We start from the raw sequence: 25,140 nt of genomic DNA, 5'->3' as shown, positions 1-25,140 counted from the left end.
TATCCAACCTGAACACAAGCACAACGCCCTTCAGACCAACAGTACAGTCACAAGTGTGTGTGTGTGTACAGGTTTGGCTATACTTGCAAGAGTCAAATGTCCTCAATTACGTAGTGAAATATTATGACAACCGACTAGTGAGGACATTTTACTGGTCAAAACATGTTTTTATTTAAAATGTATTATTTTACACGTTTCGGTCATTGGCGTAGTTTTGTTTTAAAAAGTGGGTAGTACCGGAGTATGTGTGTGTGTGTATTTTTTTTCCTCATTAAAACCAGAGATGTTCATCAGTGATTGTATATCAAGAGCGGGGCATGTTTGTTTACATTGTTTTGTGATTTCACCAGAACAAATGGGAGTCTCCACAATAGTGGTAAAGCTAAATTGAAGCGCTCGTCCGTGTGTAGACTGTGCATTGAGCCCCAAGACGAGGAAAAAAAAAACATCCCAGAGTCAGATCGCCTCGTATTTAACACAAACAAACTGAATACTCTGCTAGTCAACTGGAGATGCTTACATTGTACAAGATTCTAATACAATGGAAGCATAAATACATCTGTGCCGCGAGATGTAAAAAGTGGTGAGGACAATATCGGCCCAGGCAAAAAGTGTTGGGGACATATCCCACCTGTCCCACCTGTCCCACCTGCACATTGTGCCAATGCATTCTGTGATGGATAGTTTTAGGGGTAGTGGTTGGGTTAGGTGATGGAAAACATCCTTAACCTGATATAAATTAAATGGAAGACTATGCAATGTTCTCACTAATATAGTGTAATAAATGTTTGTTTGTGCGTGCGTGCGTGTGTGCGTGCGTGTGTGCGTGCGTGCGCGCATGGTTCAGGTATACCATACGTTATTGTGACAAAATGTCCTCACAAAGATGGCAATACCTGAAATCTTTGACATTTTTTGGTCCCCATGAGGAAAACAGCTTATAAATCATACTAAGTGATGTTTTTTGAAAATGTAAAAATGCAGACCGTTTTCTGTGATGGTTTAGGGGTAGGGTAAGTGAAAGGGGATAGAATATACAGTTTGTACAGTATACAAACATTATGTCTATGGAATATCCCCACAAAACATCAAGTTGTGTGTGTGTGTGTGTGTGTGTGTGTGTGTGTGTGTGTGTGTGTGTGTGTGTGTGTGTGTGTGTGTCTGTGTGTCTCAGGTGAACCCTATTTTATGTCCCCACAAAGATGGCAATATCCAAAATCCTTGTGACATATACACCCATACATTAATAGATCTTGACTAGGTTAAATATAACTGTAAATAAAAAATAAAATAAAAACATTCTGTTAATTATAATAACATTTTATTCTATAATAATATAATTAATAAATAATGAATACATGCTGAACAAAAAAAAGATTAACAATCATATCCCTGACTAACTGTCAACTGTCCAGTGCAGTGTCAGATCGATTACAGTGAGTGACACTCATTTATATCACCTGGAAAATAAAGAGTCTTACTCCACATCAGGATCTACATCTTCATCGATTTCTATTCAGGGTTCAATACCTTCATTCTCTAGACCCTTATTAACAAATGTCTTCTTTTGATATCATACGTATCTCAGATGTACTGAGCCCACTGACGCGCACCTGCTGACCTGCGACTGCATTGGCAAACACAAGAACAATCATATCATTAAGTTTCACTGACGACACTACAGTTATGGGGATCATCAACAACAATCGATGTCCTGTGTGTGGACAACAATCTCTTAACATCAGCAAAACAAGAGAGTTGATTGTGGACTGAAAGCAGCTCGCCCTCCTCCACATCACTGGTTAGGGCCGCTTCACAGTAGGGTAGTGGTCTCGAGAGGCGTCTTTTAAAAGTTGAACTTATTTTTTACTTTAAAAGATGTAAGAAGCGAGCGCAGCGGTCAAACACGTCCATCTAGCGCGTTTACAGACATAAATAATGGAAAAGTAGAGCAGTGGCATGGGAAAACACGTTCTTCACGTGGACCTTAAACACCTTCACCTCCTGGTGAGGAACACACAACAGCATCTGCACTTCCTAATGAAACAAACTACAAGACTGAAGCCTCTATTTGTAGCTCACACAGGAGTCTGGTGGCACATACACAGCATCACATGCACTGCACTAATCACCTTCTAATCTACTGTACCACATATGGCCCAGATTTACTGAACAGGGCAAATTAACATGAGACCGCAATCCCATAAAAGCGCGGTGGGAGTTATCTACTAATAATGCGTAAATTAAAGAACACAGATGCAGCGATGTCAAGCATAAAATAGGTATAAAAGCAAAAGACATGCTTTTTTGGGGTGTTACATGATGGCGCAAATGCCAGTAAATTGACTACCGCAAACATTAGTAAATCATGTACCAGGATTTATTTATTCTCCTCCCATAAATTTTGCATTTTTGATTGCTAGTTTTTCAGTAAATCCAGAGTTGTTCTTTATCACCATAAGAGGGTTTTTGCTAGCGTGAGCTCTTTGTAAATCTGGACCCTATTTACTTTCTTAATACTGTACATGTTCTTGGTTTCAATCAGATATGTCCAATTACAGTACAAATGTCAAATGCATTATGAATCCGGTTTCACGCTGAAGCAACTCATTTACAGCTGATTTATTTGCTTTGAAAACTGAGTTTTTCTACATGCTCTAATTGCTTTTTTCTAATAATAATAATAGCATAATATATAATAATATTATAATAATAAATAAATCGTTTCCTATTTATTTAGAAATTGTCAATATAACCTGTGTTTGAAAAGTATAGAGGGGGTTTGAGAAAAAGAGAGAAAAAGAAAGAGGACTGAGAAGTATTAAAGTGGAAATCACATTCTTATTCACATTGCATCCAAATTGCCCAAGATCTGATTTTCAATTTATTTCATTCTTACTCTCATATTTCATTTTCCTCCAGTCTTTATTTTTTGTTTTGTCCTCATCCACTTTCCTGAACATGACGAGAACAGAGCAGAGAGAGAGAGTGAAAGATGAGTAATGAAGCAGAAGAACAGCTCTCCTCCTCTACCTGATGGAAATGGCTCTTAGCGGGAGGGGCTGCACATCTTTATTCCTTCTCTCTCATCCATCTCTCCTGATTCTCCCAATCAAAACTTACACTGAACGCACATGGAACAGTATGCTATGATTCATAAGGGCCCCGGCGACCCATGGGACGCAACTCAGCCCACATGCAGTGACATCAAGTGCAAGCATTTGTGACACTGCCTTAAAACAATGATCATCACAGACACACATTTATTACAATGTGTCTTTTTCAAGTGTCCATCTACCAGCTTATCTATACCAACAAAAGAAAAATCAGTAAGGGTTAGGAAGGAAAGATGTGCAAGAACATTAAGCAGATCACAAGAAGGTATAGCCTATGAAGTTGTATAAAAGATCATTTAGACTGCCAAAAAGGAGAAAATATTTGACTCATGTGCTATAGTCTAAGTCTTCTGAAAGCATACAATAACTGTGTATGAGAAGCAAATCAACATTTTTACAATTTTTAAATATCAAAGATCACTTTGCGCCTCACTTATGTTTATTAAAAAATTGGTGCCTGAAGATGCATAGCACCTGATTTGACATCACTGGGACCAAATACCATTGATTATTTATGAAAGAAAATAAATTCACACACGTTTGGAACAACATGAGGGAGAGAAAAATTGTAAAAGTGTAAAAACAGCTTTAGGCAAACAAATTTAACCAATTAAATAAATTATATGTATTATAAACTAAATTAAATATAATCTAATATAACATAGCATTTTCATTTTTTATATATTTTTCATGAATTCATTTATTTATAATATTTATAAATTATTATTTTATTTTATATAAGTATTTAAATAATTATTATATAAGTATTTAAGTAATTATTTATTAATTAGTTAGTAATTAGTAATTATTATTTATAGTATTTAAGTATTTAAGTTATTATTTATATAAGTATTTAAAAATATTTATTTTTATTTTTATTTTTTTTAGCTTAAATTGTTGTTGTTTGGTTGTCTCTTGTATTGTGTTGAGCCCTTGTCTAAAGACAATTTTCTACCCCTGTGGGGATTGACAATAAAGCTTTTTTGAATTTGATTTACCTCGTACAGAAGCAAAGTATCAGTGTATATAAACACTGAGCATATAATACACACGGATGCTTTGACATATGGCAATTTAAAGAGCAGCACAGAAATATATGTGTGAAGAAACATACTCTATCAAACAGGCTTTGCACAGACACACACACACAGCTCACGGCTGACTGGTTGCTAAAGGTCTGTGCTGTGTATTTAAGAAGAAAGATAATCAAGAAAGAGCCTGGAAGGCCGAGAGACACAGAGAGAATAAAAAAGACAGAGAGAGAGAGGGAGAACACGATGCACAAAGAGAAAAAAACTGATGGTTTTTGGGTACCTCATGGCGAGAGCACAAGGACGCCACAAAGAAAAACCCTCCATCTCCCATTCCTCTGCCTCAATCATTCAAACTCTTTCGTTCTCTCATTCATCCTATTTTTTTGTGTCTCAGCGGGAGATAGCCAGGGTCAGACGCACACATGGGACCAACACACCGTAGAAACACTACGGAAAAGACAGGAAAAAGATGATAATGAAAATTTTGTCATGATTTACTCACCATCACCCATGAGTTTCCTCAGAAGAAAAAAGCAGACTGTCCCAGCTCTTTTCCATACAATGAAAGTAAAGGGGGACAGACACTTTCAGGCTCCAAAAAAGACAAAAACACACCATAAAAATATCATAAAACTGGTTTACTGTTTATGATTTGTTTTCGGACTAAATTTAAGCCATTATTCACCATAGCTCTCAAATCTCATTCATGTTGCAACATATTTAAACTAAAAATGGCATCGCTGACTACAAACCTGGTAAAATGTGTCTTCACATGTCAAGAAATGAGTAATCGATATGACAAAACTACTTTCGAGATAACTTTTGTCCTTTTTAGAGCTTGACCACTGTACATTATATTCATTGTATGGAAGAAAACGTGCAAAATAGACTGAAAATTCGCAAAAAAAGAGAGTAAATAATGACCATTTTTATTTTGGGCTGAAACAATCATTAAAGAAGTCACACAATCCAATAAAACAGCTTTGAAAGCATCTCCCTAAGAAAAACTCATTTACCGCATAAATATTGTTTTCTCATTCTGTGTGTCTCCTATATCTCTTGGTCTCATTTCTCTCCCTCTTTCCATTTAATTTAGGTGAATTGTGTTTTTAATAGAATTAAATGCAAATGGACAGAGAGCTGATTATCATACAAAAGGTGCATTGCACAAATAGATGCCACATTCCGGCTTCAGTTACTTCTTTGATACGGTTGCATTTGCCAACAATAAAACACAGCAATTATCAATGTGTGTGTGCAAACTGTGCATGTGTTTGTTTGATCAGGATGTACATGCATGGTTGGTGGGAGACTGCTGTGTGTGAGAGAAACAGTCATCAGCGGAGGCCAGCAGAGGAAGAGAAGTGTTTATCTGTTATGGCTCGAATTTGGGGTGACGTCTCTTTCCTGTCTATAGGACAAGGGTCCTGTCGGAGGAGCTGTACTATCAGAGGCTGATTAAACTCACTGTCCTGGAGACACAGTGTGGCCATGGAGAAAATCGCTAATTATAGGGCCAGTCTTCACTTTTCACTGCTGTTTTTACCCTTGATAATAAACCACTTTGGATTTTATTGCTTTCAACAATAAAAAAATGGTAGCATCATAATGTTTACACTTCGCTGTTGCAATCTTATCAGCTCTTTTCCTTGTTTTTGTGACCTCGTATTCACGATTTGATGGCAGACTAAAGCTTTCAATATGTCATTTTCAGTCAGGGATGAAAAATCCATCACTTGCACCTCAAGAGAGAGTTTGAGCAAAAAGCTTAAAAGGAAAATAAATTGTGTAAGACTTTCTATTTTGCGATGAGATCAAATGTAGAGCAAATAGAAAGAGAATAAAGTGTTTATGTCTCAAACGGTGCTCAGATCTGGCCAGTATTTACAGGTCTGCAATCAAAAGTCAAATATTTCAGTATAAACTCAAATATTTCTTATCAAATTCTTCAAGTACATCAATGTTACAGCTTGTCAACAATTGTATCACTCATCTGCACTCTTAGAAAAAAGGTGCAATGGGGTTCAGTCTAGAACCCTATGGTTCTTGATAAGAATGCTTCATGCCAAAAAGGTTCTATATTAGGAGAAATGTCCTAAACGATTGCATAATTCTTTCATGTTTAATGGTCTGTTTCAATTTATTTCAATTTCAATTTATTAATGAATTTTATTTTAAAGTATGTTTATGAGCCATTTCATTCATAAAATTTAAACAAAATAAAAAATGAATTAAAACTAAATCTATTAAATGATGCCATGATGGGCAAATTCTGTCATGTTTATTTGTGAATAAAAGCCTAAATTCAATCTGTTCATCATATACAGCGATTGAGTCTCTTCAGAAGATTCTCTCAATTCAAAGACGAATGAAAGTCTTACGGGTTTGGAACGACATGAGGGCAAGTAATTAATGACAGAATTTTCATTTTTGGGTAAACTAATCCCTTTAAAGATCTATATAGGACCTTTTCTAGTGGAGTATATAATGAAATTATGAAATAAGAAATGCTGAAGAGAAAAACAGTGTAAGAATGAGAAATTGCATGATATTAAGATAAAACAGAGTGTGACAAATGAGCAAACATCACAAATAAATCGAGTGCTAGAGGGATAACACATGATCACACAGTATGGTATATCAAATACATTTCACTGAATACAAACATACTTGTCAAGTAACACTCACACACATCGATCTTCAAATGCACAACCGAACATCTATATGCAAACTCATGCACGCCAAACACTGATATACACACAACTATGATCATAGTTGTGGTGAGAACAACATTCATTTTAAATAGAATTTTTTATAACTATGCAAAACTCTTTATTGTCACTTTTAATCAATTTAATGCATCCTTGCTGAATAAATGTGTTATTTTCTTTCAAAAAGACAATCCTACTGACCTCAAACTTTTGAACGGTAGTGTACATAATTGCGGACTACAGTGGATATTTAAAGCTCATTATGGTGAGGTTTGGTTCAGAGTAATACTCAGGAATTATACAGCAGTATAATTGAACATTTGAAAAAATTAATTATCCTTTCACTCTCTGCGAAATCAGTACATTTACTCACTGATGGCAACCATTTTTAGATGCTCTTTTATTTCTGGTATTGAAAGTAGATTGTATTATTCACACTGATTTGTGAATGTTATTTATGTTGACTGTGTGTGGTTTGTGGCTTTGGTCGTTATATTTATCAGTGAGTATTGGTTTTAGTGCTTAGTGTAGTGTAAGTGCTTAAATTGTTTAGAACTTGTCAGAAATGAAGATTTTATGAAGAACAAATTGAAATTTAAGTCGTTATTCACTGAAATCTTTTACGATGTATGAGTTTATTGTGCATGTTTATTTGTCCTACCCGTTTCTGTTTCATTATTCCTCTCTGTGCCAATATTTCAGTCTGTCTCTATCTTTTCCCTCATATTCCCAGTATAACCCCCTTTGATGTATAATTAAGTCCTGCACCCTACCCCTTTTTTCCTTTTTCACTCTCTTTCCTTGGATATAGAGAGAGATAGGGAATGCTACACGCATCTGACTAAAAAAAAACCTGTGACTCTATCTATCCTTCTATCTATCTATATATCATATATGAGATAGATAGATAAGATAGATAGATAGATAGATAGATAGATAGATAGATAGATAGATAGATAGATAGATAGATAGATAGATAGATAGATAGATAGATAGATAGATAGATAGATAGATAGATAGATAGATAGATAGATAGATAGATAGATAGATAGATACACTACCGATCGAAAGCTTTATTTTTAAAGTTTCTGAAAGAACTGTTTCTGTTTGTGAACTTTGTTTTGCGCTGGTGTAAATTTGGTTTAATAGCTTTGGGTATATCAACTTGATATTCTAATAATTTACACATAATCAACCGAATCAAAGGAGTGATGGGGAAGTTTTTGGGGAAAAACAGCCTGATTTTATGATCATTCCCAGATCAGCCCATCTAATTGCAGATCCCCCCTTCTCTCACACGCTTTTATCACTCTCTCATGCTTTGAATTGTCTTTATAAATGAAGGAGAGTTGAATTTAGTTTAGCTTGAATATTAAGTGAGTCTTTGTTAGCTTTTGTTTCACTCATAAATCTTGTATGTTACATATTCACAGAGCACCTCTATCTGCTGTCTGCTGCATACATGGAGTGACTGCAAACAGCGGCTCAGCTTCACACACACACAGTCACACACCTGTCCTCAGGTCTATATAATTATAATATGAAATAATATGAAAGCATTAGTATTTATCTGTTCTTTTGAACTTTGTTATTCATTAAAGAGTCCTAAAAAAATGTATCACGGTTTCCACAATAATATTAAGCAGCTGATCTGTTGATAATATGCTCCTTGAGCAGCAAATCATCATGTTAGAATGATTTCTGAAGGGTCATGTGACACTGCAGACTGGAGTAATGATGCTGAAAATTCAGCTTTGCATCACAGGAAAAAATTATATTTCAAATATTTTCACTTAGAAGCTTCTTCAAAAACCCTTAGTCTAAAATTTTTTGTACAGTAGTGCATCTTTTCAAAACAGCCTGAACTATTCAAATAAATTAAACATTACAACATACTGTTTTTGGAATTTCACTTTAAAGTCTTTTCCTGCACAATGGATCAGACTCTTGGAAGCATAGCATTTCCAACATTAATGAGCAGCCTGTGATTATAGCATAATTCTGCTCTGACTAATCTACATTTCAAGTCTGCTACAGAAATAAATATAAATGGGTATTTCTGTGGTTTGGTTGATTCAAGCAGGACAGCCAAGAAAGACTCTCTCTCTCTCTCTCTCTCTCTCTCTCTGACTCTGACTCTCTCTTTCTCTCTCTCTCTCTGACTCTCTCTCTCTCTCTCTCTCTCTCTCTCTCTCTCTCTCTCTCTCTCTCTCTCTCTCTCTCTCTCTCTCTCTCTCTCTCTCTCTGACTCTCTCTCTCTCTGACTCTCTCTCTCTCTCTCTCTCGCTCTCTCTCGCGCTCTCTCTCTAGCACTGGTATGACAGGTAAGATTAGACTCCAAAAACTGCAAACCCAAATCAAAGGTGTTCTTCATGCTCAAGCAGATACAGGACATAGAAAGAGAGAGGGAGAGTTTGACGGACAGGACGCAGGCGTTGTTAGTATTAGCCACTGAAGTGTGAATGATGTGTGCTAAACTGCAGCGAGATGAGTCTGCATCTCTGATATCTCACTAAATCGCCATCAACACACACACACACACACACGGACACACGAACGTAAACAGAAACACACATGCAGATAGATGCCTTTAAAACACATACAAACAACCTGACAAACACACAAATGCTCTCTTCTTGATATAGGCTGCATTTTAGACATCATAAATGTGTTTCCAATGTAAAGTTGAGCTTAATTATATTGCTTTCTGAGATTTATCTGTTCTTTTAAACTTTTTTGTTTCCACAAAAAATGTAAGCAGCACAACTGTTTTCAAAATTGATAATGATGAGAAATGTTTCTTGACCAGTATATCAGCATATTAGAATGATTTCTGAAGGATCATGTGACACTGAAGACTGGAGTAATGATGCTGACAATTCAGCTTTGCATCAGAGGAATAAATTACTTTTGAAAATACATTAAAATAGAAAACAATTATTTTAAATTGTATTCATATTTCACAATTTAAATGCATTTTATTTCAGTATTATTCAAATAAATGCAGCCTTGGCGAACATAAGAGACTAAAACACTCATAAACACTAGCAAATCTTAACAACCCCAAACTTCTGAATGGTATCTATTTGGCATGCAGATATGAGGAAATTCGACATTTCTACAATAAACAAAGGCATAAAATAAACAAATGATATTGATCTCTCTTGCATGTCACGTATTACCCCAGGGTTGCCAAAAATACAACTATACAATCTTAAAAATGAAGGTTATTTATTGGCATCAATGGTTCCATTAGAACCTTTAACATCTATAGAACTTTTCCAATGCACAGAAGGTTCTATAGAGGAAAAAGGTTCTTTAGAACCCCAAATGGTTCTTCTATGGCATCAAAACAAAAACAAAAAACTTTTTGGAACCTTTATTTTTTAAGAGTGCACAAATGCTAAGCAGTTGAGTGCATGACTTCCCATCTCCCTTTCTATATCGTTTTCCCCCTCTCCCTCTCTTCCAGTGCTCCCTCTCTTCCATGAGTGTGTGTGTGTGTGTGTGTTTGTAATAGATTTCAGTAAGAGCGACAGGAATAAAGCCTCCAGTTTACCACTCCAGCAGTGAATTCTGTAATGGCTGGCTGGGGAGAGCAATTCCCTTCCCTAAACATCCACTGCTTTACATTTGGCAGGCAGTTTTCAAACAGATCAAGAGGCCATATCATCACTGTCCACCACAAATCTCCATTTCCCGCAGCTCCATTTTTCTTTGAACGTAAATTGAAAGCCGGCACACACGCTCTTTGTCTTCTGGATGTTTGGCAGGTTTGGGAGTGAAAATAGTCAGTTTGGAAAAATCATATTTTATTTTTCTGACAGGGCTGAGCTCACCCTTCAAAATAGTTATTAATACCATACACTGCTTTCAAAAACAGTTATTATGCTTGCCACTGCATGGCATGCAACACATGGCCTCTATCATTACAAGTAACATTTGATTGCATCTTGTTAGCCAGAAAAAAAATTGCAAATATTCCCTATTTATCTCATTCAGTGATCCAAATCCAAGTGAGTGCATGGCCTAGCTAACATTTTCACAAAGACTGGACTTGATAAACACCACATTTTTACCAAAATCTAAGAGTGCATTGTAAAGATTAATTGCAATCCCAGAATTCATTGTGACACCGAAAAGTTAATGCTGCCTTCAAGTTCTTCTGGCAAGTTTCTATTTACAAGCTTGGAAGTCATAATGTGATAAGAAAAAAATGATTTAAAAAAAATGGGGGGAGGGGGGGCTAATTTGTTTACAGCATGATTCTTTAACTAAACTAATAGTTTCTCACAGATAAACAACAATTTTCTGACTTGTCATAAAAAGTACTTTATTCAGCACTGAATAGTTTATATAATATATTATTCTGCAATAAAACAACTACAGTAAATAAAATGTAAAAAAAAATAATAAACTACTTCCACTAAATCTAAAGAGGCCAAAATATCCAAAAATCATTCAGGGATACAAATTGTTTCACAAAAAAAAAACATTTTGTGTTAAAAATCTCTTTTCTGATATGCCTAAGGGAATCTTATTTATTTTTTTATAATAATTTACATTTTTTCATGAACTACAAACAGCCAATTAAATCCTAGAATATTAAAAACCGAAAGACTAAAGGAGAAAAGACTAAAAGATCTGACTACGACAGGCTGCTAGACACCGCAGAAAGATCTCAACTCTCCCTTAAGCATGTTTGCATGTTTCTGCACATGAACACATTTCAATAAGTTCAAAATATGTGTGAACTCAAGTAAAAATCATTGAATCTAATATTAGAGCGATTCTACTACAAACACTCAACAACCACACACTCATTCAAACAAATCTTTCATTAGCATTCCTGTGTATACAAATCACTTTGGATAAAAGCATCTGTATAAAATGTAAAAATGTAAGCCAAAAACTCACTATTTGTAACGTATATGCAGAAAACAGCCACGTAATACTGTAGAAATATTACGTGTGCAACATCTAGTTCATCTGGGTCTACTGTGCAGAAAGTGACCATCCTAACAATAGCACTGTCACTTCCATAGAGAAACACCCATTTTAAATGAAGAGACACACACACATGTGATGATAAACGTTCAGGCACCTGCTCACTCTCAGTCTATATGCACAGGGGCCTATTAATGAGTGTCGTCTCATATTAAACTAGAAAATTTACAGTAGAACAATTTTATACAGGATCAGGTCACTTCTTACCATGAACAATCACCCTTCCAGTTCACGGTTGGGCAAATATTCACAAATTAGAAGTCCAACAAAAGTTTTGTGACAAAATTTTTTGAATGAATACATTTTCTTAAATTATTCATATTAATTCCCTGATAGAAAGTTAAATGTCTTTTCTAATGAAATATGTTCAATACTGTCAAAACATTTAAAGTGCTTTTTCGAGCTGTTTGTGAATGTAAAAGGTCTGCAATGTTTTAAAGATCAAAGTGCATGACAAATAAAGTTATTGTCTCCATAAAAAAAAGAATCTATTCTGAACTGCTCGAAACGAGTCGTTAGTATTTCCAGTTTCGCTTCCGTAACATATGTATCAAATTTGCATAATGCCCGCCTATGGTCTTCATTGGCTGCCTGCGAACAATGTCTACTTTGCACTCTGTAGTCGTAGCTGAGACTTGTTGTCCACATTTAAAGAAGATGCTGCAAATCCACTTCAAAAGGATAAGGACTCGTGCTGAAATTAACACTAGAACCCACGCCATTGTTACTGTTCGTATAACTGTGTAAGTGCTGAGGAAGCCTCCGGAGCTAAAAAAAAATTCAGATATGGTCAGTTCAGGTATAGGCGTTTTTCTTTTATCCTGACACGTGCTGTAAGCGGTAGACCAATCACAACCGACTGGGCCATCTGACCAATCAGAGCACTTTAACACAGCCATTAAAATACATTTCAATTTTGTCATGCAGCACTACACCAATTTAATGTTTCAAGAAAACTTGATAGAAATAATTATTTACATTAAAAGTAACCTACTGATTATATATTTTAGTCCATCTTGAAGACTGTAGCATAAATTATATATACTGTAAAGTATGGGTCAGTACGATTTTTTTATGTTTTTAAAAGAGGTAGCACCCTGCCAAGGATGCATTTATTTAATAAGAATACAGCTACACAGTAATATTGTTACAATTCCCTTCTGTGATAAATGTCCTGACCGATAACTTGGATCCTTTTTCCATTTGATGTGGGAATGTGGACTGAGGTATGTGCTATCTTTTCGAAAATCATTAAATATCCTATACCGGTGATCCCCTCTGTATTATTACTGAATGATGATTCTCAGTTTGATTTCTCTAAGCTGCAAAAAATTGTCTGGCTGGCCGGTTTAACGTCTGCAAAAAAACTGATAACTCAACACTGGCTCCCACCACATACCCTGGATATATACAAGTGGTTGATTCAACTTCGAGACTTTATAATGTTGGAAATATCCACAGCTCGGGTGAACTCGGCACAAACCTCAACTATGCTGAGAAGATCTCCAAGTATATAGCGAAAAGCAATGATCAGGACTCAGATTGAATAACTTAACACTTTATCCCTCCTCTTGTTTTTTTGTGGGGGTTTTTTATTCATGTTTTATCATTCATGTGGCTTTGTTTTTCTGTTAACATATCTATCCACTATGTTTATGTTCCCCATTGTAAAGAGAGGGAGGGAGTGGTAGGTGGGGAGTGGATTTCATACGTGTTTTCATGTTCTCATTCTGGCTTGTTTATTGTCAAGAAATGAAAATATCATTAAAAAAAAAAATATTTAAAAAATAAAAAAAATAACCGAAAAAAAAAATGTTACAATTGAAAATTTTTACAACAAATTTGAATATTCTAAAAACGTAATTTATTCCTGTGATGTGATTTTCAGCATCATTACTCCAGTCTTCAGTGTCACATCCTTCAGAAATTATTTTGCTTATTTTGCTGCTCAAGAAATATTATATTTATTAATATCAATGTTGAAATCAGTTGTGCTGCTTCATATTTTTGTGGAAACCATTATTTTTTTTAGGATTCTTTGATGAATAGAAAAGTGCAAAAGCATTTATTTGATATATATATATATATATATATATATATATATATATATACACTCACCTAAAGGATTATTAGGAACACCATACTAATACTGTGTTTGACCCCCTTTCGCCTTCAGAACTGCCTTAATTCTACGTGGCATTGATTCAACAAGGTGCTGAAAGCATTCTTTAGAAATGTTGGCCCATATTGATAGGATAGCATCTTGCAGTTGATGGAGATTTGTGGGATGCACATCCAGGGCACGAAGCTCCCGTTCCACCACATCCCAAAGATGCTCTATTGGGTTGAGATCTGGTGACTGTGGGGGCCATTTTAGTACAGTGAACTCATTGTCATGTTCAAGAAACCAATTTGAAATGATTCGAGCTTTGTGACATGGTGCATTATCCTGCTGGAAGTAGCCATCAGAGGATGGGTACATGGTGGTCATAATGGTCAGAAACAATGCTCAGGTAGGCCGTGGCATTTAAACAATGCCCAATTGGCACTAAGGGGCCTAAAGTGTGCCAAGAAAACATCCCCCACACCATTACACCACCACCACCAGCCTGCACAGTGGTAACAAGGCATGCTGGATCCATGTTCTCATTCTGTTTACGCCAAATTCTGACTCTACCATCTGAATGTCTCAACAGAAATCGAGACTCATCAGACCAGGCAACATTTTTCCAGTCTTCAACTGTCCAATTTTGGTGAGCTCGTGCAAATTGTAGCCTCTTTTTCCTATTTGTAGTGGAGATGAGTGGTACCCGGTGGGGTCTTCTGCTGTTGTAGCCCATCCGCCTCAAGGTTGTGCGTGTTGTGGCTTCACAAATGCTTTGCTGCATACCTCGGTTGTAACGAGTGGTTATTTCAGTCAAAGTTGCTCTTCTATCAGCTTGAATCAGTCGGCCCATTCTCCTCTGACCTCTAGCATCAACAAGGCATTTTCGCCCACAGAACTGCCGCATACTGGATGTTTTTCCCTTTTCACACCATTCTTTGTAAACCCTAGAAATGGTTGTGCGTGAAAATCCCAGTAACTGAGCAGATTGTGAAATACTCAGACCGGCCCATCTGGCACCAACAACCATGCCACGCTCAAAATTGCTTAAATCACCTTTCTTTCCCATTCTGACATTCAGTTTGGAGTTCAGGTGATTGTCTTGACCAGGACCACACCCCTAAATGCATTGAAGCAACTGCCATGTGATTGGTTGATTAGATAATTGCATTAATGAGAAATTGAACAGGTGTTCCTAATAATCCTTTAGGTGAGTGTATATTCTGTGACTTTTGATCAATTTAATGCATCTTACTGACCCCAAACCTTCATTTCAACAAATTACCAAAAAACAATTCTACATCCTCTTCGCTACAATACCTCAATTCAAACTGAATAGGATTCAAACGCATTCTCAAAAGCAGTTCACATTCAAATCAGATTCTCTCAATCAACTCAGGTGAAATAAAATGATCTTGCTGTAGCGCTGTAGATTCAGCAGATGTGCAGTGTCATCGGAGAATAACGATGCAGTAAACACTGGCACACACACAACTGCATGCTTACACACACACACTGTAAATTCAAGCAGCTTTATAACTGTCAGATGCAATGCTGTTCACCTGCTCCCGTTCCATAAGAAACCTCCCACAGTTACTGCCCAACAAATTACACTGCCAATTACAAGACCATTCACACACACACACACACACACTAGCAAAAACATAATTTTGTGCTACTTTAATTATCTTGACAGATTATGTTTAACTAAAGAAAATTTAAAATGGTCATACAATACATTTTTTCTTCTTGTTTCCTTATTGGCTCAAAAAAAGCCAACTTTAAGGTACATATTTAAAGGCCGTTTTCTTTTTTAACCTGTCCTGAAATTCTACCCTAAATTTATTTTTCATTCAACCATTTACAGCTCTTCCTAGCATCTTACGCTATTCCTCCCACTCATCCGCTCACTGCTAGGGGTGATGTGTGGATCATCCCTGATTGGTGGAATACAGTTTGAGTGACAGATTGATGGAGTGATGCCGCAGCGTGTTTTCACAGACCAAGAGAGGTCAGAAGAGGTAATGAGGCCATCAAAATGCAGAAATGGAGACCTAAAAACAGAAAGTGGTGGTTGGGGAGGAGCTGGGGCTGTTTTTTCTTGCTCTTTCTAAAGAGAAAAAAAGAAACAGTTTGCCCAAAAAATTAAATTCGAAAAAAAATTCACTTAAAAATCATCCTTCCTGGTTGCAACCAAAAAAAAAGTTTTATGAACCTAAAATAAGTTTCATATTCATTATGTAAAAAATAAATTATACAAGCTGCAACTTACAAGATGACTCAGAGAGACTCTACATTGAACAATCCAAATCTCTTTGGGTTTTCCGCAGTTCTGATGAAGACCAAGAATTTTGGCTAAGTGGCTAAATATGCCGGTCCTCCTCTGTCCCTCAGACTGCAGGCTTAATCATCAAGCCTCGGTAAACAACATCAGCTAAATACAGCTCTCTCGCTCACACTCGCTCACTCTCACCCTACTTTTATTTACTCAGAATGACAGATTGAAAAGAGAAAAAAATAACTGTGGCTTTGAAGATTTTCTGTGGGGAGGAGTGTGGGATGTATATAGACACACAATATAAACATCAGCTGAGGTGTGTGTGTGTGTGTGTGTGTGTGTGTGTGTGTGTGTGTGTGTGTGTGTGTGTGTGTGTGTGTGTGTGTGTGTGTGTGTGTGTGTGTGTGTGTGTGTGTGTGTGTGTGTGTGTGTGGAGAGAGAGAAAGTTGTCTACTTTACTCTACCAAATTACCTCATGTCAGGGATTAGAAGAGGATGGGCCAGAAGGATGATGGGAAAAGGAGAAAAGGATAGGTTGAAGTTGAAAAAAGTGCTGATAGACAGAGCATGAGAGAGAGAGAGGGTAAGGGGGGTTCTGTTGATCTCAGTTGGGGGTGATGAATATGGAGAAAAAAAGCAGAGAGCGAAATAACTAAATAAAGAGAATTCAAGAACATTATCCGCATTCCAAACATATGACACTGTTTCTGGAATTCAAGCCAGAATATTTAAATTAGTCTGATCATAAGACATCCAGACATCATTTGCTCTCTTAATGCAAATCATTGGTTCATGTTGTTAAAAGAGGTTTATCTTTGTAATCTTTTATTTAAAAAAAAAAGAATACATAAATAAATAAATAACATGATAAAATATGTATTATAAAATATATTATTTAAAATAAAATATTTGAAAAAATGAATACATTTCAAAATAAATAATATTAAACTAAATTAAAAAAAAATATCAAATAAAATAAATTAATAACTCACCTAACATTTTTTCTCATTCAATATCATGTTTGACTTAGAAATAGATCACATCATGAAAGAAAAATGAAGTGAATGCTACTGCAAGTTGATTTTAAGAAGTGAAGTGTTGTACATTACCTCTGGTATTTGAATGGCATACGGCTGGTTGTGAAAGGTTGGAGCATTGTCATTTACATCTCCGATCTGAATGTTCACTGTATCCTTGACGACCTAAAAATCAAATGAAATCAAATAGCAGAGGCTTTTGAGAACGTTCTACTATTTCTACACTGAATCTCATATAAAAAAAAAAAAAAATAAAAAAAAAGTCTATAGTAATTATAAATAGAAAAGAAAAGTTCATCAAGTGTTTTTGAAAATCTTTTTGAAAGAAGTCACTTATGCTCAACAAGGCTGTAATTATTATATATAAACAGTAATATTTTTCAATATTATAACATTTTAAAATATCAATTTTAAATTTTAATGCATTTTGAATTGTAATTTATTCCAGCAATGTCAAAGCTGAATGTTCAGCATCATTACTCCAGTCTTCAGTGTCACATGATCCTTCAGAAATCATTCTAATACGCTGATTTTTAATGTCTTTGTTGAATAAAAGTATTAATTTCTCTTTTCTTATCTTTAAAATCGTACATTTTTGAACATTAAAAGTAAAGGTTGCATAGACCTTAGAGACAGATGGATGGATAAAAAGGTGGACAGAGATGGATAGATAGATGATCGCTAACTCACCCCTTGACTGTCACTGACGGAGAACTCCACCTGCATCTCTGACTTAGTCTGAAGAGACGAAAACAAAAAACACACAACAAACAGCAGCATTATATCACAAGTGTCAGCTCCAGTTGGACAGTCATTCATCTCATGGTTTTCCGCACCTCCCTGTCGAGCGGCTGTCTCAGCCACACCACCCCAGTCGTCTCCTGCACAGCGAAGTACCGCATGGCCTCTTCCCCGACCACTCCGAAAATCAACGGCTCACCGTCCGGATCGACCGCCTGCAGCTGGGTAATGGACGTGCCTGAACACACAGACAGAGACAATGAATGACATTTAAGACAAAATTACATTTTAAAGGGGTCATATTATGAAAAGCTGCATTTCACTTAAAGCGGTACTTCACCAAGGTCTTTCAATAAAGCTTGGCTGCTTTTACAGTAGATAGGCAAAAAAAAAAAAAAAATTGGTGCTACCTGACGAGAAAACAGAGAAGGTAGGAAAACTTCAACACCCATAATGCACTGGGCATGTTGCGGCCCAAGGCCACTCCCACCAGTTTGCTATGAATACACTTACCTGAGTCAAATACCGCTTTGCTTTAGTAGGAAATACTTCTTAGCAAACTTTTAATCATAATGGTTTCGACTTGTATTGGTTCCTGTGTGCAAGAAATCAAAGAGTAAATATTTAGAGGGAGTGAGTTACTTTCCAGTGAAGGATCCAGAGCGTTGTTGGCAGCGGCTAAAGGCTGCAAAGAATCGTAAATATGGAGAGAACGCCGTTCAACATTTAAAACTGGATGACCACGAACACTAGCCTGACAAGCCAGACCCACATCAAGATGTTGGGTCTGGGAACACACCATTGGCTGGACTCAATCCGAGGGGCGGGATAAACGGTTGTCTTTCAAATTCCCTCTGCACGCAATAGGATATCGCTACAACCAACCAGAGCGTTTTCCCACCAGCGGATATAGTTGATAGATTAAACTTTTGCCGTATCCGGTCGACCAAACACCGAACACATCTTCCTTTTTTAAGAATGACTTCAGTGCCGGTCTTTGCTCTTTTCTCAAAGAACAGCTTAACTCCAAGTCTTCCAGAGTCGCGGCCAAAGCCGATTCGAGAGACCGCTGTTCGCCAGTAGCAGCCGCCATTCTTAGTTTTCAAGTAGCAGGGAATATACGCAGAACCGTCACAACTCTGCCGTCATTATGTTAAGCCCGCCCACCGACTCTATACACGATGTGATTGGCCTGACTAGAGTTTGTTTTTTCCAGCTCGCAAGCCAACGGAGAGTTGCTAGACGACACTGGCTGCAAAATAAAATTTGCTGCCGCTAGGGTGCGTCTAGATTTCTAGGCTACACGAACACAGTGTTTTAGACCAAACGGAGGGGAAAAACTGAGAGAAACTGCCGTTCTGTCAGTTCCGCTCAACCTCCACGAAGCAAAACGCCATTGCAGGTAAAAAAAGCTGAAACTAGAGTGAAACAACGTGAGTGAGGCTGAGTAAATAATGGTAGAATGCTCCTTTTTGAGTGAACTGTGCCTTTAAATGAACATTCCTTCAGATATTTTAGTCAAGTGCAAAGTTCTGACCTTGAAAAGCAGTTATTTTAATATTTCATTCTTTCTTCATCTCTCATTAATCAAAATCTAAACAAACTAACCCTTATAAATGAGTTTTTTCACCTCTTTATTCTCTCATTCCTTCTCTTAAACAGTCTCAATATCCCAAAACCTGTTACAATATAACCAGAAGCAACAATGACAGCCTCTAAGCTCTTTATACATCACACACATGGAGTCTGTGTGTCTGGTAACAGGTGTGCGTTTATGAAGACACCTGGCGAGGGGGTCCCTGACTCATTCCAGCTTTAGTTCTGCTGACAGAAGCCTAATGCTGCAAATCCAACAATAATGAGAAAGACCAACAAACAGATCAGGCTGAATCCCTTCCACAGCCATAAACACACACACACACACACACACACTCAGAATATTTTATTTTACACACATTCAAATGCACTCACATAAATAGGTACGGTAGAACATGGTGCTAGAAACACCAAGGCTGTGGGTTCAGTTCTGAAATGTATACTTTAAAAGCCACTTTGAATAAAAACCTCTGCAAAACGCATAAATGCATAGCAATCAATCTATACAGCTATTCTGGTCAAACTATACAAAGCACCTCTTTCACACAAAGACACATCTAGGAACCTAATAACTTAAACTATATGCACGCTTACAGTGAAGTGAAGTAACCCATACTTGGAATTTGTCCTCTGCATTTAACCCATTCAAGTTAGTGCACACACATTATTAGCAGTGAGTAGTGAACACACACATTGCAAGCCATGGAGGACACACACACCCAGAGAAGTGGGCAGCCATTCATTGCTGCGCCCGAGGAGCGATTCCTGCTAGTGGAGAAATGAACCTGTGACCTTTGGTTTACAAGTCTGACTCTCTAACCATTAGGCCACAAATACACATTTATTCATATACACAATACTGTGTGAAAGAGGTGAAAACACCTCTAATTAATGGGAGGATTTATGAACTGCGCTCTCTGTTTATAATGAGATTTATGCAAATTCTGCTGCTTTCAGTGTGAGTAATAATTTGGTTGAAGACGGTGCAAATTAAGCATTTTACGTTACACTTATTAATAATAAAGACTTCCCCCTCTCTGTTTCCTGTTTTAAGGGTTGATGGATCCATTGTGTGTGGCCAGGAGAAGGAATGCTGGGTAACAAATGGCTGTTCTGGGTCAGTGATGTGAGCATAAAGGGATTGTGGGATATGTTAAAGGGGATATATCATGAAAATCTGACTTTTTCTGTTTTTAAGTGCTATAATCAGGTCCCCGGTGCATCTACCAACCAAGAAAACATGAAAAGTGACAACCCAGTTGTTTTAGTAAGCATTTCTCTGCAAGCATGTCCAAAAATAAGCCGATCAGATTTCGCTCCTCTTCTGACGTAGGAAGGGGATCTTATTATAATATTACCGCCCCTTAATCTGCACGTTTCCACCCACATCGCAGCCATTTGGTTTTCGCAAGCGACAACATTGTAGCCAGTTCTAACGCAATGGCAAAAGTTCAAGCTAAGCAGCAATCTGTTCTGTCCTTGCTGCACAGACGAGCATAGAGCACTATTTGACCAAAAAAAAGTCACAGCTGTCTTATAAAGACCTCAGGGAACTGTGTCAACTTGTGTAAAAGTTAAACATGATGGTACATGCAAGTCGATGAGATGAATCAATGTTACTCCACAACAACTACATAAATGTATCCACTAACCATTCAGAAACGTCCAGGTGCAGTCTAAAAGTTGCATCTCTCTAGTCTCTCCGTAAGGCTGCACTCCTCTACTGGTTATTTCTGAGATTCTGGATGAGTGAGATTCGCGTGTTTTGTTATTGTATCCGAAGCTCGTGTAAAGGATCGGCTCTCTCCTGAACAGGGGGCGGGGAGCAGCAGCTCATTTGCATTTAAACGGACACACACAAAAATGGTGCATTTTTGCTCACACCCAAAAAGGGGCAAATTTGACAAGCTATAATAAATTATCTGGGGGGTATTCTGAGCTGAAATTTCACGGACACATTCTGGGGACACCATAGATTTATATTACATCCTGTGAAAATTGGCATAATATACTTAAGCACAATGTAAAAAAAAAAATTTCTGGCATTTCGAGATTAAAGTAGAAATATTTCAAGATTAAAGTCGAAATATTTCGAGAATAAAGCTGAAATATTTCAAGATTAAAGTCGAAATATTTTGAGAATAAAGTGGAAATATTTCGAGAATAAAGTCATTATATTTTGAGAATAGAGTCAAAATTACGAGAATACAGTCTTCCGTAGTAGTTCTTATTTATTTATTTTTTTGTAAAGAAATGCGCTCAAAGTCGAACTGCTTCTGACATGGATCTAAATATAATAGTAGCTTTTTACTTTTATCTGGGCTTTCAACAAAAGGAAATTCTACAGGTGCTAATCTAACAACATGGCATACAACATGGCATACACACATACACGCACGCACACACACACACACACACACACACACACACACACACACACACTTTAATCGAAATATCTCAAAATATTTTGACTTTAATCTCGAAATGCTAGAATTGTTGTTGTTTTTTACGTTGCGGTTCAGGGCTTCCGAAATAATATGTCACCTTTAAAAAAGACTGAAAATATGTGTAAAAGTCAGTTTGCAAGACAAACCCTGGCTCCGTTTCAAAACCTACTGAGCTGCCTTGACGAAGGATTTCAGTAGTGTTTGGCACTGGCATGACGCTAAGCTAACAACATGATCCTCAAATAAAAAAAATAAAAAATGATATAAAATATATGATAATAAATGATAAAAAAATAAATGATAAAAAAAAATACCCAATATTTATTTGTTATGTGTTTTTTGTTAAATACATTTAAAATTATTTTTATTTAAATAATTAATATAATTATTTTAAAATTGTTTTATTTTATTTATTTTTTTTATTGTTTTTTAAATGTTTATATTTTTTCTATTAATAAAACAGCAAATTGTATTAAATTATTATAAATAATTATAAATATATGATTACAATTATATTTATATTTATTATAAATTATATTTATAAACAATTCTTACTTTGTGCTTTATGCATAATGGGATTGCATTAGATGCAACATGACATTCTAAGCACAAAAATATATAACTCGAATAAATATTTTTCTAAATTATTCAAAACAATTTTAACTACACTTTTTATTATGAAATGTATTAAAATAAAATAATTTTCACTTGTTGCAATGTATTACAGGATTGCGTTATCTGCAACCTTAAGCACAAAAATGCATAATACAAACAAATAATATGTATTATTTTAAAATGTATTCTCAACCATCCTTTTTGTATTAAAATAATTATATGTATAATGTGTTTTAAACATATTTAATATCATTTATCATATTTTATTTGTTATATTTTTAGACATTTAATTTAAATTATATTTATAAACATTTCTTCATTCCATCTTTGGAGGAATAAAATAATCCATGGATTATTTCAGCTGTCGCAATGCATTATGGAATTGTATTATCTGTAAATTATACATTCAATTTGTCCTCAGAAGGAAACAGTCACACTGCTTAGCATTGGGAAGCACACTATGTAGGCAGCTCACAAGGTATTGAAACAGTCTTCATGTTGGTATGTGAGGAGTATGTGCGTTTTATGTGAGTATGTGTAAAGCAGTGACACTCACATTCTCTCTGTTCTCTCTCGCTCAGGCTGATAGATGATGCTATTTAGGCCTCGGTGAGGCCAGTATTATGCTTTTGACTGATACACCGCACATTAACAGACCCCACAACCGAGAAAAACTGACAAGAGCAATGTGCCTGCGGGCTCATCTATCTCTCTCTCGCAGTCACAGGCCATCTCAGCAAGCGTGTAGAACGGTTTATTTCAGAGAATGTAACTCATGTTGAACAGTGACCGGACAACACAAACTCCTGGACAAAACAACATTAAGTCAGACTGCCACATGTGATAAAAATGAAGCACAAACAGAAACCAGAACATTTGTGAGCAGCCTAAAGGGATATTTCACCATTCTTTTACTCACTCTCATGTCGTCCCAAACCTGTATTGACTTTCTTTTACAGAACACAGCATGTGATGTTAGGCAGAATGTGCAAGCTGCTCTTCTCCACAACAAAAAAAGCAAATAGGGACAAGAGTCTGTCAAGCTCTAAAAAGTACAAAAAACACAGTAAAAGTAATGCGTATGACTCATGAGCTATATTTCAAGTCTTCTGACGCCACACCATAGCTTTGTGTGAGGAACGTCATTCACTGATGATTTCATGGTTTTAGAAGACTTGGAATATAGTGCATGAGTCATATGGACTACTTTTATGTTACTGAATAATCATTTATGATCTGAAGCCAATATAAACAAAACGCAACTGAAAAAAGCACTGTGGATAATGGTACTTTGATATGCAATACTGAATGATTCTCATATGCATATACTATGGAATGTGCATGGTATCCCAATGAATATCATGGGTTTCACACAGTAGGACCAAAAATTGTTGCCATTTTTTGTAAGGGACAGAAAAACTACATATTCTATTTTAATTCTAATATCATAAGCCCTTAAAGGGATAGAAAATTCTGCCGTAATTTATTCACTCATGTTACAAACCTGTGTGACTTTCATCTGTCAAACACAAAAGAAGAACGTTGGCTTTCATTGAAATGTCCATGACGTCCAAAAAAAGCCATTTTTATAAGTGATAGAAATCAAATAAACCTTCAGTAAGTAGTATTTCTGAGATCATACACCCTTAAAAGGACAGATCACCCAAATTGTCAGAAAATTGTGTCATGATTTACTCACCTTCATGTTGTTCCAAACCTGTATGACTTTCTTTCTTCTGCGGGACACAAAATATGACATGTTGAGGTTCAAACATTACTGGACCCCACTGACTTTCATTTTATGAAAAAATGTTTTTCATTTTTCAAACTATCTTCTTTTGTGCTCCACTGAAGAAAGATATACTGCAGTGTTTCCAATACATTGATTTATCTGTGGCGGCAAATATCAACATTGACCACCACAAATAGATTTCAGCGCTTCCCATTCAATAACTAGACTGTGATGGCCAAAAAAAATAATTTAAATTCACATAATAACATAAAAGGTCTTCAATGTTGTGTTTTGCACCATTGCTGTCAAAGCATTTTGACAAAGCATTTCACTCAATTTGTAATGAGACGCGTTTGTAAATTTGTTTTCCGCCAAAATAAAAGCTCGACTGTAGTTTCCGTCAAAATAAAAGCTCACGAGCTTTATATCTTGCATGTGAAGTATTAGGACAAAACTAATTATGAAAGTTTAATTTATATTTCAGTACATTTGTTTTACAAAATATGGCTATTACTGTCATAGGAATATTATTTGTATTATTATTAGTAGTAGTAGTAGAAGTAGTAGTAGTAAGTAGTAGTAAGTAGTGTAATGTAGACTGAGACATTATATCACAACTAAAAAGAGGTTCGAGTCCCCTTTAAAGTTCAGGAACAAGTCAATGCACAGAATTTTTCTTTGTTCAATTTTCTACACTGAATATGGGTTAAACTCTTCATTTT

General features: G+C 36.1%; 1 protein-coding gene across 1 annotated transcript in view; it reads right to left on the bottom strand.

The window, feature by feature from the left end:
- Nucleotides 1–25,140, bottom strand: part of cdh23 (cadherin-related 23) — a 233,458-nt gene that overhangs the window by 150,716 nt on the left and 57,602 nt on the right. Inside the window, exons 4-6 of the mRNA XM_079854508.1 lie at nt 18,124–18,266; nt 17,978–18,025; nt 17,360–17,452 (exon numbers count right to left, since the gene is read on the bottom strand). Of these exons, the coding sequence (XP_079710634.1) occupies nt 17,360–17,452; nt 17,978–18,025; nt 18,124–18,266 (284 nt within the window). The remainder of the gene's footprint in view (nt 1–17,359; nt 17,453–17,977; nt 18,026–18,123; nt 18,267–25,140) is intronic.

Source organism: Squalius cephalus (genome assembly GCF_949319135.1).
Source record: "Squalius cephalus genome assembly, chromosome: 21".
Lineage (NCBI taxonomy): Eukaryota > Metazoa > Chordata > Actinopteri > Cypriniformes > Leuciscidae > Squalius > Squalius cephalus.
The sequence above is the reverse complement of the archived record's forward strand: the minus strand, read 5'-3'. Positions and strand labels throughout refer to the sequence as shown.